This window comes from Tyto alba, unplaced genomic scaffold (genome assembly GCF_018691265.1).
Source record: "Tyto alba isolate M040663 unplaced genomic scaffold, T.alba_DEE_v4.0 Super-Scaffold_19, whole genome shotgun sequence".
Lineage (NCBI taxonomy): Eukaryota > Metazoa > Chordata > Aves > Strigiformes > Tytonidae > Tyto > Tyto alba.
In genome coordinates, this window is record NW_024881281.1 from 2,251,348 (window position 1) to 2,271,425 (window position 20,078).

Below are 20,078 nucleotides of genomic sequence, written 5' to 3' on the forward strand. Positions count from 1 at the left end.
TTCTTCGTTTTGGTTAGGTTGGGCTAAGTTAGGTGGGCCAGAGCAAAGTAACAAAGGAACAATTCAGTGTCTCCTGTAGGCTTTCACAGGAAGCTAAATCTCTCTAGAATCTCAGACACCTTTTACTTTTAAAATATTTCAAATCTCTTTCAGTTCCTGCCTGGTCCCCAGATGAAACTGGTGTGTAAGCCCAGTCACAGTAGTGAGGCTTGTAACTTCCCGCTGAATGCATTTATTGGTAGAGGCAATACTGCTATTCAGAGAAATTGCTGTTTGGGAGAACTTTGTCAAAGTTGTGTGTGTGAAAGCTGGTATCTTTGTCTGTCCTTTACATCTGCCACTGTGCTGCTTTTGTGACTCTGGAGGGAGAATTGGTACTTACTCTTTACAGTTTGGTTTCTGTGGTGCACATGTGGGAGAGTCAAGCCCTCTGCAGAAACCTTCAGCTTGGGCAGCTTTGCTGTTATAGCACAATTTGATAGCCCTGCTAGAAACACTGGAAATAAAAAGAAGTTTTAGGACCATATGTTTGTTTCAGTTCAAACTGAAGAACCAGAAGCAGTTGAAGGCTGGAATTACTTCCATGTTGACACAGTTGTCAAGAGGTGGCAGTGTACCTGGCAATTTGCAGTACTAGAGACAGTTTTCTTGCTTGTATGCCATGTCTCAATGTACAGAATTTTCTGTATGTATCAATACTGGAAACTGTATTTGCCAAAACCTCCGGGCCCTCCCAAAAGAAGCAAAAACAACAGCATGGAGTTGTTCCAAAACCTGAAGCTTTCAATAGTGTTAATTCTGGATCATTAGTTTCTCCTAGCTTTTTTTTTTTTTAATAGAAAGGTACAAATATTTTTTTTTTTAATAACCGCTAAGGTATCAGCTATATGAAATTGAAGACTGCCATCCTTTGACATACCTAAGCCTGTATTTGCTACAATGAACTTTTTACCTATTTGTCTAAGAATGAATTTTCTCTGAAACTTTTTCCTGCGGAGTGTTTGTGAAACACAGGTGTGGTTGATAGCAGGTTTCTTGTCTGCACTGGCAATTACTTTCAGGCTCTGCAGGGTACGTATCTCTGCTGTGTGGTCTGTCAAATCTCCATGCATCTTCTCCAAATACAGCAAATTTACTTGCACAGGGCTTTGGAGACGAAAGCATTCCAGAGTGATGACTTTTTGGGTTCTGCTTAACTTTTCCTTAGTTGCTGCTGTCCCAGGGGCTGGAAAAGGATGAGAAACATTAGAAATGGCTTCTCTTAAATTATTTGCAATTCTTCTTGCAAAAGGTTCAGGCCAGCAGAGTTAGCTGTGAAGGATGTAAGACTGTAAAGGAACTTCAGAGACAGCTCGCTGTTAATGTCACAGTGAGGAAAATTCAAGCAGGTTCTCTGTGTGTAATCCATTTGGTGGTCCTTTTCTGTTGGCCTAGCTTTATTCTTAATAAAGCACACAGTGAGTTGTTACACTTTGGGGGACAACATTCACACCGTGTAACTTCATAGTAATATACCTACCTATGGGCATCTCCATGAACAGTTGAGAGACAGACCCCTCTGTTTGGGGTCCCTGTTGCCTTTGGGAACTCAAAAGGCTGTGTGGGAGCTGAGACCCTGAATCGAAGACACTCAGATGCTAAAATCTGAAGGTTTCAGATTTTATGCATAATTACTGACAGCAAGTGACACCAACCCATCAAAGGTTGCTATAATGGTCTCTTTGTTTTTTAGCAAAACAGAGCTAAAATTTTGCAAGATCTTTTGTATCCTTTTCGGTCAGGTGGCTGAGGAATAGCTGGGACAGCTGAAAATGTTAACCATGCCAGTAAAAGCCCTGACAGCTTTCCTCTTCCATTGACTCCTTACCTTGCAGGAAGATGTTCAGGTTGCTTACGCTGCCAGATACTTCTGAGGCATTTTCCACATGACATTTGTAGTCTCTGGGGTCTGAGGGAGTGGAGTGAAGGATGAACCACTTTTAATTACAATGCACAGTTAAGTCAGTACTATGCTTTTTTAGTAACTAATTTTAAATGTCAACGTTTTGCTGACAGCAAAAGTGCAACAATTTGAGGTGAGGGTGTAAGGATTAAAGATTTAGTTCAGCATACAGTAAAGGAGAGAAAGTTAACGTGCAAAGATATATTTATCCCTAATATTACGTAAGTTAGTCTCTTACAAAATCCTTAGTTTTACTCAGTTAGAACTTGCAAGTATGTGAACGACTCACCTTTTCTGCTGAGATTGTTGCGCACAAACACTAAGCTAAATATTAATATGGTGAGCATCATTACATCTTCTCTTGATAAACTCAAAGCCCTTTTTATCTTTACTGCTTCCTTTGAATGATGTTGTAAAGATGTTTAAGCAGATACTGAGCTGATAAGTAGAGATCCCCAAATAGTTCTGTAATCACATATTCCTGTTCAAAACTCCTGCACCTTTGACCTGGTCAACATATGGAGGGTTTAAAGTTAGAGCTTTCGTTCACTGTAGATTGTACTCATTTCTAGTTTTGATCCAATCAGGAGAAATGAGGAATTTGGTAGAAAATGGACCTGAAAAAAAATCTTACCTGTCGGTCAAATTTCCTTTCAATAGGTATGTCACAAATTAACCCTGGTCCTGAACAAGAGTCCTGGAGATCAGCACAGAAACAGGTGAAACAGGTAAACGCGGTGTCTCGTGGGAGAGGGGTCCGGGCCGGGCTGGGGGCTGCTGGTTGCCATGGGGCTGAGCTCCTTCTAGAATGGTGCCCCATGGCAGCCGCCCCATTGCTGCGGGGCAAACAGAACCCTTTCCTAAAGCCTTCTCCCCCAAAGAGGGGGGCTCAGCAGCCTCCCGAGAGCTGCGAGGGGCTTGAGCCTCCCCAGGCCCCCAACACCCAGGGGCCAAGGGCGAGCCTTGGTGGACAAGCGTGCCTAAATATACCGTGCCGCCGGGTGAAGTAAAACCAGGACCATATAATCCCTCAGCAGGCATTGCCTGACCTCACAGGTCTTCTCTAAACATGAGCCTTCCCACTCGCCTAGGGCAGCTCTGGGGGGGCAAGGGCAGCGCTGCAAAGGGTCGCAAGCGCTGGCGGGGGACTTCCACTGGAGCTCTGGCATGGGGAGGAGTGATGCCAAGCAAGCCCAGGCCATTTTGAGCTTTTCAGGTTGTTGATAGAGCCTAAAACTGCTTAGGAAATGAAGGTAGGCTGTGGTACTTGCCGGCCCTGGTGCAGGTTGCTCCCAGGAGCTAGGAGGGAGCCCGGGCTGAGCCCCATGCGCCACTGGGTGAAATGCTGTAGTTCTCGGGGGCAGCTGTGCCCAGCAAGCTCAGGGGAAATACATAAAGGCAGCATACAGAAATAAGTTGGGAAGATGATCAGGCTACTGTCCACGGGTTTAATCAGTCCTGGTGAGGTTTCTTTCGGCTCTTGGGTGGATGGTTTTTGGAGAATTGGCGTTTTCTGTACTAGACACAAGGTGGCGATGGAAATCACTTTTTCCTCCAAAGCCTCTGGCTTTTAAATGCTGAATAACCGCAGGTTTCTGTCCCCGATTACAGAAGGCAGGATAGAATATTGTTGTTCAATCTAAACTAACCCCTGACATTTCAAATGACTAATACTCTGGAGACTCAAGAAAACGTTTCCATAAGCACTGATAATGCCAGAAGATGTTAAAGTTTAAAAAGAGAGCAAGTGGAGTGGCAAGGGCTTGCATGTCAATATTTATTTTGCATGCCTAGTTTAGATATACATGGTTGGTAAAGATGAATTTTAGTATAAATACCTAATATTTGCAATCAGGTAGTATAAAAAACAGATTGTACTCTTCTGTAGGTTTTTTATTTTAGTGTATTTAGCTGCTTTAGTTCAATTTTTGTTTTTTTGTTTTTTTTTTTTTTTTTTTTTTTAATATTAAAAAGCCAACAGTAGAATTGAAAAAAAAAAAAAAAAAAACAAAAACCAACCCCAAAAAAACCCCAAACCAAAACACCACTATGGTAAAGGTGTGAAAAGATAAGATTGAGAATCTCAACTAGCATGGCTAGTGGGAGCTACGTTTGATCTGGTCCATAGCTAGGAGGGCTTTCTGATAAATTTGCCCTCATATTTATGATTGTGTTAAGTATTTTTCTGAAGTGCTGCATTTCTTTATAATTGACACCCAGTTACCACAAACTGCAACTTGACACCAACTGCAAAGAGTGAATGGGGAATAAGGATACCGTTCACCATTTTCCAGTGTAAAAAAAATAAGAATTGGAATCTTCCTGAGAAGTGTAAAATCCCATGCAATCCTCCCTGCAAGTGTAGTACAAAGAATGTGTAGCTGCAAATTAATACATTTAAATGCTTATCCAGTTGAGTTAATTTATTTTGAAATAGTATATTAATGCAAAATAAAATATAAATGTTCACTCCCATTTCTCTGCTTGTGAAATGCAGTGCACAGATCAAGGGAGGCCTATTAGGATCCTGTCTAGAGGAGGATTTCATCAGCTTGTCAATAAGTGTGTTCTCACTCAGCTAATCAGACACTTTTGTATCCCTTTCTTGAGCTATATTTCCATACTTGCTAATTTTTATGCAACTTTCTGAAGACAGAAACCATTAGGAATCCAAAATTCCTCAGGCTCGTAAATAAAATCTCAGAAATATTGGAAAGAGAATTAGTTTATAAATAATTTCAAAAGCTAAATATTTGTTTGATGTGGTTATCCAATACCATTCCTAAACGTTCACCATTCCATCCCAAGTGCTCAGTTCTGCTTTCTGATTAGTTCTGCCGCTTCTCTTCCTGGGCTGGGAGTGATGAGACAAGCCTAACTTTGCAGTTTTACAAGACAATTTAGGGCACTTCCTGAAGCTGTAAGAAAACTTAGGACCACCAACCGCACATCTTGTGGACAGAGGTAGCGATGGCAGCTAACCTGCCAACTGGAGACAGGTATTTTGTTGGTGATTATCCTTGAAAACAGGCAGATATTGTCAGAGTTGTGAGGATTAACGTTTCATTTCTAACGTTTACAATCTTCTGTAGTGTTTTCTAAATAGCTAAAACATGATTTTGCTTTAAAAAGTGATCTGACCTTTCTCTCTTTTACTTGCCTGCCAGGACTTGAGTTGTGCCAGGATGGATGGCGTCACTAACCCCCCTAACCTAGGATGATCTTTCCTGTGTTTGCACTGGTGATGTTATCAGAGCCTGGGGAAGAGACATGGAACCCTAACTTGGCGTCATAAAAGGTAATAACATTTTCCCTGCATTTTTTTGGAAATTATTTACTTGCATTATTAAGGCTACACGTACTTTTTTGAGAAGATTGGGGGGTGGGGTTGCACGTGTAAACAGTGCATGCGTTCATAACTCATGTGATGAGAGTAAGTAATGCACTGTGTCCATTTTCTGAACGTAATAGAAGAAGCACATGCATATAACCAACCCCTGCCCCAAAGCAGAAATGTGGTTACAATTCAAAATCTGATAAAACCATTGGAAAGTATGTCTGAACTTTGTGAAACAGTGCGTTCATATTAAAACACACATTATTGCTGCCCACAATTGGAAGCTCATACACATTTTTAATTAGTCCTTTTTAACTACTTCAATCTAGAATTGAGGGAAATTTTGAACCCATTTCTGCTCCCATGCAAGTCACAGCAAAATTCAGCAGGCATCCTAAATGCGGGATTTAATTCAGCATGGCCAATAGTAATTACTGGGTATTCCTTACCCTGCAGCGTATTCCAAATCAGTTATTTCCTCCCAAATTGTATTTCCTTGTAAAAAGTGTTCCACCAACACTTCTTCACAATGAGGCGAGATTTTCTTGCTGGCCTCAGTGGATAAGAGCAGATGTGAAAGATAGCAAGCCCCAAACTTTTGCTTGTGTAAAATTCACATAATGGAATATTTTGGGATCTATTCTGCGCTGTATGTATATAGGGTATTAACAACTGTCCTTCAGTATGATGTGCCCTAGGAGCCATCTGTGAAAAAGCCCAAGTGTTAATGTTATAATGATGAATGAAGTGCTGCTTTAAGGCCATCAAAGCTGAGAGTGGCCCAGGGCTATTATTACTGTTTAATTTCAAAGGGACCTTCCAAATCCATGCTTTATTTTTAAGGTTAATGTATTTCGTTTGCTGTTTTCACGTGTTCTTTTCTCTCTTTGCCCTTGAACAGGAGAATTGCTACAGGATTTAATTACATGTAGCAATCACTCCTCCAGCAGTATTTGAATAGTATTTATTAACTGAATGGATGAAATGGGCAGGGCAGACAAGCAGCATGCAGGTTTTAGCATGACCAGAGTACTCAGAACACTAGACAGGATGAACTAAGCACCTGTCGTAATCTCTGATTTTGTAAGTTCTGTATATAGTTATTATCAGTGATTTAGGACACAATCCCTCAGCATGCCAAGTACTCCCCCTCACTTTTGCATGAGTTGGGATTTAGTACCGTATATGATCAAGCTAACATTGACTAGCCATCTCTTTTAGCTCCTTCATAAAAATATTTAAATGGAGGACGATTCTTTATGTAAAAACTATCTCTGCAGAGATAAAAATAAAAATGTCCATGCCTTGAACAATTTTCCAGATTTAGTCCTGACGGAGGTGAGACCATGGACTGTTCCTCCTTAATAACATTATTAACCACAAAGCTACAATAGCCCAAGTAAGGTTTTCTAGATGTGTAATACATGCCTGCAGTAGGCACACATTCCAACATGTGCTCCAGAGTCCGTGTACGGTTTCCTGGCAGAGCACAGTCTCACATCCCCGGTCACCACTGGCTCGGCCTTAAAACACATTTTAAAAAGAAATCACCTGGGGTTTGAACCTGCAGTGTATGGCTGAGGAAATTCACTGTTCTGTTCTCACTCCTGCTGCTGCGGCGGCGTTTCGCTGAGCCCGAGGCTGCTGGCCCAGAGCAGTCCCAGCTCCCGCAGGAGCATCCTCTCACACCTGGCACCACCCTTTATTCCAGGCAGAGGAATAAAGAGCCCAGTGGGCATCGTTCAACAAAACCTGCTTTCCCCAGGAAGCAGAGGAAGGTACGCTGACCTACGGGTGGTGGCTGTGTCCCTGAGAAGGTGCTCCTGGTGACAAGCCCCACCATCACGCTCCTCGAACAGACCCCAAAACTCTGCTCAGCTACTTCGGCTTTTATCCCCCTCTGGCACCGCTGCCGCTCCCAGCAGGGAGAGGATCTGCTTACACAGGTGACCAGATCCAGCAGCATTAGCAATTAATTGCTTATTCGATTCAAATTTCAGCCGCTCTGTAACGCAACAATCTTTAAACAAAACATGAAGGGGAAGAAGAGCAGATGGGGTGATTCTTTCCACCGTTGTCCATCTACAGAACAAGTGCGTGGGCCGGGCCCCGCTGGCTGTCGGTCCTGCAGCCCTCCCCCCCCCCCCCCCCCCGTGCAGTTTTTCTCAAAATAGATGAATTTCGGGACAGGAGGGCGTGCTGGGCTCCCGGCCGGGTTGAGGGGCGCGGGGGCCGCGCCAACAGAGCCCGGCGGGGGGGTGGGTGTGTGTGTGATCAGGCCGCGCCAGCCGCGCCTCCCCCGCGCCCGCAGCCAGTGGGCGCGTCGAGCCGGCCGCTCAGGCCACAGCCATCGCCTCATTGGCCACGCCCCGTGTGCGCCGCCTGATTGGTCACGCCCCCCCGCCGCTCACCCCTTGGCAGCCAGTAGGAGCCCAGCGCAGGGGCGGGGTTAGAGGTGGCTGACCTGAGGTAACCTCTCGCATCACACCACCGCGGCGGAGGCGCCCTGGCCGGGGGGCGGGGCCGGAGGCGGGGAGAGGGGCGGGGCGATGGGTGGTGAGGGAGGGGGGGAGCCCAGCGCCGCGCCCCCCGCTCGCCCCGCCGCCCAGCGCCAGCCCCGGGGGCCCGTCGCGCCTCCGCAGCGCCCGGCACCCTGAGGTGAGCGTCCCGCGGGGCCCGGGAACCGGCGGGGAAGGACCGGGGTGGGGGGGAAGGCGGGCCGCGCCGTGCCGAGCCACCGGCTTTGTCAGCGCCGGGCGGGCGCGGTGCTCAGGGTGTGTGTGTATGGGGGGGGGGGGGGTTGGGACCGGGAGCGCCGGCTCCGCCTTCGGCGGGGCAGCGGGCCCGCTCCGCATGCGGTAGGGCGGGAAGGGCGGGGGGGTTTCTACCCGCCGGGATCCGGCGTGGAGCCGACCGGAAGAACCGAGCGGTTTCCTCCTCCCGGTGCCGGCGGTGCGGGCCGGGCCAGCTCTGCGCCGGGGGGTCCCATGTGCCGCCGCCGTGACCGCTCGTGTGGCCCCCCCCCCCCCCCAGGGGTGTGAGGGGGGTCCCCTCTCCGCCCGCCTCGGTGGACCTGGTGGTCGCGGCGGCCGCTGCTCCAGCGCGGAACAAGAAGTTGGTTTGTGGCTTTGCCTCGTGCGAGGGAGTGAATTCATCCCCCGCCCCGCTCCCCTCCAAAAAAAAAAAAAAAAAATCGAGCGTGTTGGAGCCGCCAAATCAGCTCAGGACTAGAGCATGAGGCGCCGCTTTGCCAGCTCAGGCATCCCTCGTCTTTATTGTCATCCTTCCATCTCAGATGGGAGCTCAGGATCTTAAGAGAAGAGTTTGGGGCCTGGTTTTTCAGAGGGGCTGGAAGGAGCCCTGGGAATGGCTTCTGGAAGGTGCTGCGGGGTGCTTGGGAATCATGAAGTTGTAAAAGCGAATTAGCAGAACAGATTATCCTTCTCGCCTCTCCTTCTGTGGTGTCTCTTAAATCTTGAGAAAGTTGTAAAGCGAAATATACCACGTCAAAAAAAAACAAATTCCAAGTAAAATTGTAGTCTGTTCTAATTAGACAGGCTGTAAATATTCAGCAAACCATTTCAGTTATGCTCAACTCTCCTAAAGACAACGGGATTTAGACAGTCTTGGATGTTTTAGCAAACCAGGATAGCTGTAAATATAGACTCTTTTTTAATGTTCTTTTTAAAGGTGACACAGACCTATTTTACCTGAGGAGCTCTAGAAAGCATGCATTCTACTTGTATATTAAGCTTTATGTGTCTAATGTCGATACAGTAAATCTGCAAACCGACTAACTAGTTCTCCCAAGCTGTGGACATACAGTTTGTGAAGTACCTTTCGATACATCAGAAGCAAAAGAACTTTGCAGGGTCCCTGAGGTTTGCAGAGAACGTTGCAGGGTGGGACGTGGAGCGGTGCCCAGTCACCAGGCGGGAGGCACGGCTCTGGCAGAGCAGCCTTTGACTCGTGGCCCACCGGTTGCGCAGGGCGAGAGGCTGGTGGTGTTTGGAGACTGAGTCTTAAAAGACAGGGGCGGCGGGCCTGCCGGAGCGCAGGCGGGGAGCTCTGTGGGTCTGGTGCTTGCTGACCTGGCTTGGGGCAAAGATCTACTCTTTGGCTTCTCGTGAGCTGGAATCTCGCTTCCAGTCCTGGCATAGGTGAGCATGTTGCTGATTTTTTTTTTGTTTTCAGTCAACTGGTTACACAGGTAACATCTATTTTTACTTTGGTTTTACCTTTTTTGTTCCTTTGGTTTTTGCTGCCTGTGTTGTGTTCATTCAGCTAGGGTGGTGAAAGTCCATGTCCATTCCATTGTTTTAAAATTATTTGTGTTGATTAGCTCTACCATGGATCCCTGGGCTTTAATCAGGAGAGCTTTAAATAAAACTAGTTCTGTTAATTTCCTTTTCTATGACTTTTCAGTATTATAGAGATGCTATTCTGAGTCATTGAAAGAACCTACAACTCATTTTTGCTGAAACAATACTGTTCTTTTTAGTAGTGTAATTGTCTTCAGAATGGGGTGGGTTGGGAAAACTAGAAACCTCGTTTCCGACTGACATTACGCGCATTTCATGCCCAGGTATATTTTACAATAATAAAAATAATCTTAAAGTGAAACTGTTATAAAAACTTCTAAAGTCTGGTATTTTTACATGTGCATTTCACCATCAAGTCAGCAATTTTACTAATGATAGTAGCAGAGCTGTGGAGAAGTGAATTGGGTTTTGTTTCACCTCAGGCAAAACCAGATACGTTACTTTTTGAATTTGGATTGCAGAGTTCTCATTGCTTGTAGCATGAACATGATTTGGGTCTTAAATACCTTGATATCTGTGGAGCCGGGTAGTTATGAAAGTGCTGTGTCTTTTCAGACATCTGATGTGAGCTGATTTTCTTCAGGAGATGGGAGGACAGTGTGGCTCAGGTTCTATAAAGGTTCAACTGTGATGAAACATATTTATGTAACTGCGGCGACTCAGAGTACATGATGTTACCTGTTCTTAAGGCTTTGCGAGATCTAATTCCCAATCTCCATCTTTTTGTAACTTACGTTTTTTTTGAACAAAAAGTTCTCTCTCTGCAAAAGTTAGCTTGTTTGACAGGCTATTAACACCTGCAAAAGTAAGTGTAGGGGCTGCATATAGTTGAGGAGCCATGCAGTTTTAGTTTTTAGGATCTAGTTCAACATTATTAAAACAAACAGTATATATGCAGCGGTTAGTGGAGCACGGACATTGTCTTGGTGGTCAGCTGAATTCCAGATGCTTGTTAGAAACTATGGTAGTTACGTTTCAGACAGCAAATACCATATGCAGAGGTTTGGTGAGACTTCCGTGTTCTGTTTGCAGCACTGAAAGCAAAAGGCTTCAGTGAGGAGATGTTGGAGAAAGTTGACATTTTACTTGGCCCCAGACAATGCTGAAATCAATTTAAATACGACTAACAAATTTCAGAATGCTGAGAACAAGCCGAGCTTATGCCTCGTTCAACATAATGTTGAGTTACCAGCTGATTGCAAAACATTAGCGGAACTCACGACATTGGGACCAGACTACACAGGGTTGGAAGTGCATTGGTGAATGGATTTGAACGGGGCTTCATGGGTAACTGACTGCTTTTGAACAGAGTTGTACAAACAAGATGTTTGAGTCAAGTTGTTTGAGCATGGCATTGGGGATCAGGAGCCTTGGCATTGATTTGAGTCTTTGAGTATTTGAGTATGAATGGAGTATGAATGGAGTATTTGAGTGAAATGCGTCATTGCCTGCTCCTGTTTTCCTTTTCTGCTTAGAAAAAAAAAAAGCCTCAAAACTTGCTTATTAATGTATAAGTTCTTGAAATTAGAAAAAGTTTTTCTTCATTAAGAGAGGGTTGAAGTTAGTTTGGCTGTATCCCAGATTCTTCAGTGCTGATGGTTGTGCCAACAGTAAATCTGTCTGGATGAAATTCTCTAGGAGTGATCTGATGCCAGGACAAATATATACATAAATATTGTCTTCGTGTTTATATGCGCAAACAAATTTTGATTAAGCTTTGTGCTGCCTGAGCTAGAAGTCCTGGCCAAGCACCTCAGTTAAAGAAATATTCCTATATGGCTTAGTTTCTGCACATCACAGGTCTGCAGACTTTACAGACATGCTTCCCCTTCTTCTCCATCTCTACCCTCAAAAAAGGCAGATCGATCCACCCTTTTAATGCCTATGTTGGACAGATATTTGTGTCATAAAATGGTTAAGTACCTCTCTGTGAAATGAACTGCCTGTGGCCCCAGTGAAACTGGAGTTTGTGGGAGTAATGATGTCAACACAGAGTTTAATCTAAATAATTCAGTCAAGCACATTCATGGTCAAAGAGCATAAGCCAGTTGGATCAGTTTTTAATTCTCAGTTACTGATGAAAAGAAAGAGCATGGTGTTTAAGGATTGCACTGTCTATAAATTCCTTGTCTGTGCTCTAATTAAAACTACAGTCATGTCCTATTTGTGTTCTAACATGGTCCAGTTTTGCTTGTGTACCGGATGAAAGCTGTCATGTTCATATCAAACCAATTATGCTGCATCCCTGTACTTGGCGTGGCATGGCTATAATTAGCAGGGCTGATGAGGTTTTTGCACCGGTTTAGGATGTCAGTGTGGTGTGAGGGTTAAGGGTATCAAAACAGTCCTTCTGCATAGTGAAGTACCTGTTGGGAGAGTGGGGCCCTGAAGTAACTGTCCCCTTGTCTTGTCCCTGACCGTATTGCTTATCACAGTTTGTTTTACAGGTAAACTATTGGGTTTTTTTTTTCATGTAAAACTATAGTATATCAGCTGGGGCTTCTAGCCACCAGTTTTTCACAAGATTTCTGATTATCACTGAGGTTTACTCCCAACTGTCAAATTCAGCTGAAATAGGCCAGCAGATTCAGAAGCTGACAGAGAAAAAAAGTTTGAGATAAGTAGCAGATCACAAAGCATAGTTTCTTTTAGAAACAGAACTAGAATATGTGTGGGATGATCAGGTGTGTGCTGACATATTGCTCAGAAGTTGCCAGAAGGATGGACTAGCAGGAGGTGCCACCGCTTGACTTGGACATCGCAGTTCAGTTCCCAGTTCACTATGTGACCGGAGTAAGCGATGTAGTCTGTTTTGTCCCTGTGTTTTTTTCATGACAGTTTTGTGTTTGATGATTTGTATAGTCAAGAAAACACACACAGAGTATTCTTCATAATAATAATATTTACTTGTTAATTCTTTTCCAGTTCGTTTTGGAAGTGGATAACTGCTCAGATTGCAAGAATAACAAGAGGTTAGTGGATTCCCAATTTTATAATGATGTGATTTCCAGCTCTATGTAGTTATAAGTCCATCAAAGTCAGACAGAGCAGCATGTATCAGAAGTCTGTTCCCCATCCTACCTGTCTTTGTGCTGAAGTGCTCCTTTGTTTTCTTCATCTGCCATGTTCTTTCCCAGTTGTTTGTTTGTTTTTTTTTTTTTTTTTTAACTTTGAAGAAAATGTATTCATTCCCTGTTGGAACAACACTGAATTTTTGATACTCAGAGTTCCCTGTATTAAGAGTTTCTTCTCTATGTAATGTTTTTTTAATGGAAAAGGGAGACCTGAACTTTTGTATTTTCTCCTGACAACTGTAAATCATGCCACTAAGTTTCAATATATTACCATAAAGTAGATACTATTCCCTAATTGACATGGATGATCTGGGACCAAGAGGTTAAAGTCAGGGTGAAGTTACAGAAGGTGACTGAGCCACTCTGACAGTTCACTGCTGCCAAGAAGGGGAGGTTTTGCTTCGGATCCCTTCATTCCTTACCAGTATCTTCCCATCTGCTCCCTTTGCTGCTCCAATTCCACTTGCTAACCTCACAGGAAATGAGCTTGTTTTGTCGTTTGCGGTTCTGATGATTTTATTGAATCAGATCAGGGGGTGGTCTGAAAAGCAGCAGAGCTGGTGAGGAGTAGGCAGCATGAACACATAGCTGGGGCAGAGAAGGGAAGAAATTGTATGAATGGAGAGAGACCTTTCACTTGACAGTGGTGGGCGATTAGGTTTGTTAAAGTCATCCTGGTGGTGACTTATCCTTAGACTTGAATGAGCTTTGAAGATTGAAGTCTTCTAAAGCTTGATCTTTCCAGGTTGAGGATAGCAGATGGCACAGCAGTGTGCAGAAGTTTAAAATTAATTACTGCTTGTGTTATACCTGTTATATGTATAGAGAACTCCTAGAGTATCATTTTTTATAAGATACTTAGTTCATCCTGTAGTTGCTCCAAAATCTGCGGTGTGGATGCTTTTCTAAGTGAAAACTTCAAAATTACCCACTTTGCCTCAGTTGAAACTTTTCATGCTGTTAAGCCCAAAGGCATCAATTGTGACTTGAGGTGTGTTTGAGCTCTTGGCATGGGAAGCTGAGATCATATTTTGGTGTGGCAAACTATATGTTCTGCTCGTTCTTTTTGTCTTGCCCAAGCGTCTGCTCTTGACCACAGTTGGAGTTGGGCTCATGAGCTGACCAGATCTTAGGCCTGGCCTAGCCCCAGCTGCCTGGCAGGCTGCTGGCCAGTGCGCTGTACCTGCTCCCCAGTGTTTGGTAGATCAGCTCAGATGCCTGAAAGAGCCCTAAGAAACATGAGGTATTCTCAAAAAATGTAAGAGATAATGTGACTTGCACCTGGCAAGGGTTAGGGAAAGGGCATTTTTGACTCATCAAATCCATCATTTGAATAGCAGTAAATAATGCTACGTGCAGTACCTAGCACAATGAGTCTCAGCGTTCAGATGCTGTTGAAATATAAATTTTTAATCACAGAATCACAGAAGGGCCTCTGGAGATCATCTAGTCCAACTCCTTGCTTAGGCAGGGTCAGCTAGAGCATGTTGCCCAGGACCATGTCTAGTCAGGTTTTAAATGTCACTGATAACTAACTAACCAAAGAATAATAGTAAAATAAATTTTTTTGATTTCTAGTCATGCATTTGTATGTGAGTTTGTTTTTTTTTCCTTCTATGTATTTACTGCAGCTTTGTGTAAAGTAGCAGGTTCTGCAACAAATCGGAATAACCAGCTACTTTAGTCTTACAGTCCTTGTGCAAACAGAAAAGTCAACAGTTGTAGCAGAAGTAACTATTCTTGATCCTGGACTCCTGTCTGGGTTCATCTATGGTGTTTTAACATTGCATTTCCTATCAGAAGTGAATCTTGCTTTGTCCTCTTCTTTGTTCTGCAATAGCAGGTATTAACTTCAGTTTTGTTTTTTTGCTTTCTTTTGCACTTTACAGTGCTGAGAGCCCAATTTGTAGGAGCCATGGAAGAGTCTTCCCAACCCACTAAACCCCTGGAGATGAACCCTCACTCTCGCTTTATTATTGGCTCTGTATCAGAGGATAACTCAGAAGATGAGACGAGCTCCTTGGTGAAACTTGATCTGCTAGAGGAGAAAGAGAGGTCTTTGTCACCTGTGTCTGTCTGCTCGGATTCCCTTTCAGATCTGGGACTTCCTAACGCTCAAGATGGCCTGGCGAGCCATATGAGGTATGGATAAAATACCACTCAGATTCAGTCTTCAGTCTTTTTACCCTATCCATTCCAAAGATAATCCAAAGATTCAACTTAATTTCCGGGTTTGGCCTCAAATGTTTTTGTTGTGTCAAGACATCTTCCAGCATTCTGTTTCTAAATGATCTCTTGTACGTTTATCTGTATCAAAACCTTCTTTTTTCCATTGGTTTTAATGAAATATCTGTGCCTAAATTCCTTAAGCACCTTTCAGATATCTCAGCTGTTGAATGTTGTGGTGGGCTTGTTTATACTGCCTGTCTCTTGTCCCACCTTTCAGAACATTTAAATGTGTTGACTAAGTTCTTTAGAGTTTTCACTTGTGTATGTGCTTTAGATGAGCTGTGTTTGCTGAGAACAAGGACCTTATTTGTTTATTTTGTCTTTGTATGGGATTTGCTGCTTTATATGTAACTGAAGAGTTGGCAGTACCCGGGGTAAGATCAGTGACTCCATATTGCTTGGAATGCTTTTTGTTTTGGATAGATAAAATTTTGTTGATGGCTAAAGAAGAGATTGGTGTCCTGCAATGTGGTCATAAGCCAAGGCTTAATATGGGAGCTGCTGCTTGCAGCTGAGGGGGATGTTGGCCTCACGGCTGGGAGAAGGGCTGTTTCACTCCTAATTCTTTGTGGCTGAATTGAACTATGAAGTTGGGATTTTGAGATAATGGTGTTAATGTTTGCCTGTCAAAATGCCCCTTTATTTTTATGGAGTTGCTGATTTGCCTACTGCTAGCAGGATGTACCCGTTGGGATTTTCTTTGCGACAGGCTAAGTGTCTTGCACTTCTTGGTGTGTGTACAGATCACAGTTTCTCGGTGTCTGATCAGTCTTGCTTCACTCCTCCACATCCTCTTCATTTGTTTCCCATATTCCAAGAGGTCTGGTGCCCAGACATTTATGCAGTACTGTACCCAAGGCCTTGTCAGTGCTGGGTAGAGTGAGGAGGTATTGTACACATGAGGCAACAGATAATAAGCAATCACCACACTGAATATTGATAAAATTATACTAGGTGTAATAGTGGCACTTGTCACTACTGAATTGCAGCAGCTCATTTCAGGTTAATTTGCTTCCTTGTAAAATTCCTTTAGAATTAGATTCTTGATTCTAAAGCCTCTTCAGCCACTTCTAGTTTGATGGTAAGCTCATAACTGGAATTTGAAAAGAAAATGTTGAACAGTGTTGGTGGCAGAACGGATCCTTACCAAAGCCTTGCTTCTTACATCTTCCTAGTTTGACAGAACAGTTGCTCACCATTGTCTGAATTTCCAACTACTCTGCAGTTGTTTCATGTATACTTGTTTGATTTATGAAAATGTAGTTTTGGACAGTGTCAAAAGTCTTCTAAACATCTGAATTTACCGCAGCAATTGACACTCCTCTGTTTGCAAGCCTTACTAGCACATGAGGAAGGAAATGCATTTTTGTTTAGGCAAGATATATCTGTCTGGAAGATGTCAAGGATAAAACTTAATACCTTTTTGTCTGCTAGTTCCTTACGAATAGGCTTGTGATTGTTCTGGTGCCTTTCAGCCTTGGATTCTCCCAGTAGATTCTCCCAGTGGTCAAATGAAATCTAGAAGAGTTCCTCTTGATTTGCTCTTTCTGCCTGCCTTTTTAAAAGGCATCGTCCCATTCCAGAAACATGTAGGACAGTCTAAATCCCACTGTAGGTTTCTACCAAACAATCCCTCATTACATTACTTCGTTGCTTTTGAAGAAATGGTTGATTCCAAAAAGACTTCTGGCTCTTACTGACCAGTGGTAGACACTTATATGACCAGCTAATCCTTTCCGCTTGTTCTTCTGTTTTGCTGGTTTCTTTGCTTGGAGAGATGAAGGAATGTGAATCAGTCCTTTTATTGGTGGTTCCCTTCACTTTAGAGAGATGGCCTCTGAAAACAAATAGTAGTAGACTCTGGATTGGGGCAGAAGGGGAATAGTAGCCCATACTTTACAGAGTTGTTGTGGTCACACTGATGGAGATGTTTAGCCAGCTGGCGCTAATATAACAGATATAAAATCTTAAAGCAAATTTAAAGGGGATTACCTTTCCAAAGACTGCCAGTTCTAAAATTTGGCAGCACAAAAGGTAATTTTGAAGCAGGAAAAGATCTAGCCCTGTAACTATATACATTTTAGGAACAGAAGAAACTGGCTGAACATATAACCATTAGTGTGAAAATAAATAATAGGGCAGCAAGACAATCAAGCAACTTCTAGGACACTGCCTGGCATCAGAGGGGTATAATGCAATAGGTGTGCAACCTTGAGCACCTCTGTTGTAACTTGCTTACTTTGGCACACTCTTTTGAGGGTACTTGACTTTTAAATTGGAGAGAAATGCCAATTCAAATAAAAAAAGTTACAGCATTATAGGCTGTTTTTCTAAGATAAAGTAAGATAAATTGAAATAGTTTTCCAGGATGGTAGTCCCTTTCATCAAAAGATTTCCAAATAATGTTTACAGATGGAGAAACTGAGACAAAGACAAGTTCAACAACTTGCCTGAAGTCACTCTGTGACAGTGAATTAATGGAACACAGGTATTCTTGCTTCCAGCTTCCTTTTGGTGGTCAACAAAGGTACAACGCTTTCTCAGGTGACAAAGATAAATTCGTGGGGAGTCCTGTACAGTTTGACTAGTGGGTCAGGGAAGGTGCAGGTCCAAGGGAGCGTATCTTTTTGAAGAAGCTGTCAAAAATCTTTCCCTTTGCTTCTTAGTTTCACACAGGAAATTTTGGTCAGATAAAGATGGAGATAGCTTGTATTTGAGGTGTGGAGCTTTGCTGCAGAGAAGTCCTTCTCAGGGAACAATTATGTCTGAAGTCCATAATTTAGTCAGCTGGTAAAAGGTTCGTGAGCGTGCTTCTCTCTTGCTCTTAGGCCGCCATAAAAAGCGACATCACGTTGCCACTTCACGAAGTGTAGCTGTTTCTGCAGACTGTTTGGCCTATGTTCAGTACCTGAGATTTGCAGGGCTCCTACCTGAGCTGGAAAACATTGCTGAGAGCCTTATCATCTGGCGGGCTTGTGATGTCTAATCGATATATCCTGACCCAGCTATGGGTAGTCCCTATGCCAACTCATGTTTCTTCATTTGAGCATGCAGAGCGTGTGTGCGCTCTGGTGTTCCATCTATCACCTTATTGATCTTGGTAAGTGTTTATGCTGTTGCTAAAGTCAGTCTTGCTGGGACAGCTTGTACAATATAGGCTTCCATACCACTAGAGATCTATGAAGACCTTTGATTGTGTCAGTTGGCTGCTACTATATAGGATTGATAAAGCCACACTCTGATAATGAACTTTAAATTGGTGTGTGGAACATCAGCGCTTAACAGAAATTGTGTGTTGGAAGAGTAGCCGTGCAGACTAAAATGTTCTGATTCTTTTCTTGCTTGTAGTTGTGCTTTATTTAAAGCGTCTTGGTAATAAAAACCATGTAAATGCCCTCCTCGCTCTGTTAGTTACAGCATCTAACACTGAAAACAAGTGTCATTGAAGAAAATACTCATGTACAGTTTGCATCAACAAAATTTACTTTTTGTTGCATTTTGCACCTTTTGATAATAAAACCCAAGCATATAATTTTTTCTTAATCTTTTTGCTTCCAGACATAATTGTGTTGTCTTAGAGTTCAGAAATTTCCATCAGCTCTTCCAACTGAAGGCCGTAGTACTGTTGGGACACAGTTTTTGCTTGTAGTGTGGTGAGCTGTTAGTTGCTATGCGCCTGTCTGAAGTTTTAGTAGTAGATTAAGTAACTTTTCTATAAATGCCACTTGGAAAATACTTCGGGTCTGTTTGTTTTGTTTAAGAAATTGTTCTTGATTATTGCTAAATTTAATTCCTAGCTTCAAAAATGCTATCTCCTATCAAATTCTTATTTAAAATAGACTAAATCCTGCATGTCTCCTGGTATTTATACATCAGGGCTCTGGTTTTGTAAGCAGTGAAACGGGTGTACGGTCACCTGACAATCCACTTGCATCAGCTGAAGGCCAAATTTTGGAAGTAGCTCAGCTGTTACCTCTGATATTAAGCTCACAGAGACTTTAGCCCGTGAGCACCTAACACTGTTTGTACTTCTTAGTAAATAGTCTCAACAAATTATCGAGATGCCCAAGAAGAACTAATAATCTATTAAAGTAATTTTGGAAGAATGCCTCAATTTTAGTCTGGACCGTAGTGTGTTGAGTACGCTCAGACTGGCGCTGAGACGGGGTGCCTGCTTAGAAATCACTCCTAGAGTGATTGCATAGAATATTAAAAGTAATAAAGAATCCCTTTGAGCTTGTTCAGAATTAAAAAAAAACAAATTCCTTTCCAGCCCAACTATTTGTGGTTAGGAGATTACACTGTAGAGCATTGATCTTGTAAAATTACAAGTGCCGCTGTAATTTTATGCACAAATGTGTGCGTAGAAGTGCAGGTATGCATTAGTGTCTGCAAGGGGGATGCTTTCGCTGCCACACCCGAGACTCGTCCAGCTGTACCTGGAAGGATTTCTCCTTCACTTAGCTGACTCCTTCCCGTTCCAGGCTTTCTGTGAGGTCCTGGCCGTGGGGCCACTGCTGGAGTTGGCGGCTCCTCCTCTTGCTCTGCTGCCTGTGCTGTCAGTTGCCATGGTGCTGCTGAGGGTTGTTTTTTTTTTTTTGTGTTGGGTGACTTGCACGGGTTTGCATCTCGAGGACCAGAAGGCCGTTAATAAAACTGGAATTGTATGCCTCTTGCTGAGACATTTTCCTTTCCAAAGGATGAATTGCTGTTGGCTCAGCAAATAGGGGAGAGTGATACTGTTGCATGTTTCTGCAAGTTATTGAAATAAAGCTGTGCATCTTCAAGGAACCCCTGTCAGAACAAAGGATTTAGTTCCCTTTTGCTACCACTATTGCCAGGGAGTGATGTTGTGATTTATATTTTGAACTTCCTCCACCTGGAGGGAAAGCTGATTTTCCTCCTGTAACTGTTGAAAAAGAGGAAACTTGTAAGGTGTTTTGGATTCATAGCTATTTCTGGTTATACCGAGAACCCGTGAATTATAACTTTTTTCTTCTCTGAAATCTACTCTGTTTATTGAACAAATACACTTTAAAGAACTTTTCATCAGCATACCTCTCAAAAGCGGCATTATTTTTGTTTTGGTGTAACAGATGGTTTATTCTCTTTGACCTCAGTTAACATAGGAAACATCATCTTTAAATTCAGTAAATTCTAGGGAGATTTTGCAA

General features: G+C 43.2%; 1 protein-coding gene across 8 annotated transcripts in view; it reads left to right on the forward strand.

Annotated features, from left to right (window-relative positions):
* Positions 1-2,602: 2,602 nt before the first annotated feature.
* Positions 2,603-20,078, forward strand: part of ACACA (acetyl-CoA carboxylase alpha) — a 141,095-nt gene continuing 123,619 nt past the window's right edge. For 4 of the 8 annotated variants that reach the window (XM_033004779.2, XM_042791599.1, XM_042791598.1 and 1 more), the window contains exons 1-4: positions 2,603-2,670; positions 5,110-5,240; positions 12,527-12,573; positions 14,565-14,817. In XM_033004779.2, coding sequence (XP_032860670.1) covers positions 14,591-14,817 — 227 coding nt within the window. In that variant the 5' untranslated portion in view covers positions 2,603-2,670; positions 5,110-5,240; positions 12,527-12,573; positions 14,565-14,590. Of the gene's footprint in view, positions 2,671-5,109; positions 5,241-7,860; positions 7,938-12,375; positions 12,395-12,526; positions 12,574-14,564; positions 14,818-20,078 lie in introns of those variants that run through there. The other 4 variants (XM_033004783.2, XM_033004778.2, XM_033004780.2 and 1 more) reach the window with 4 other exon arrangements.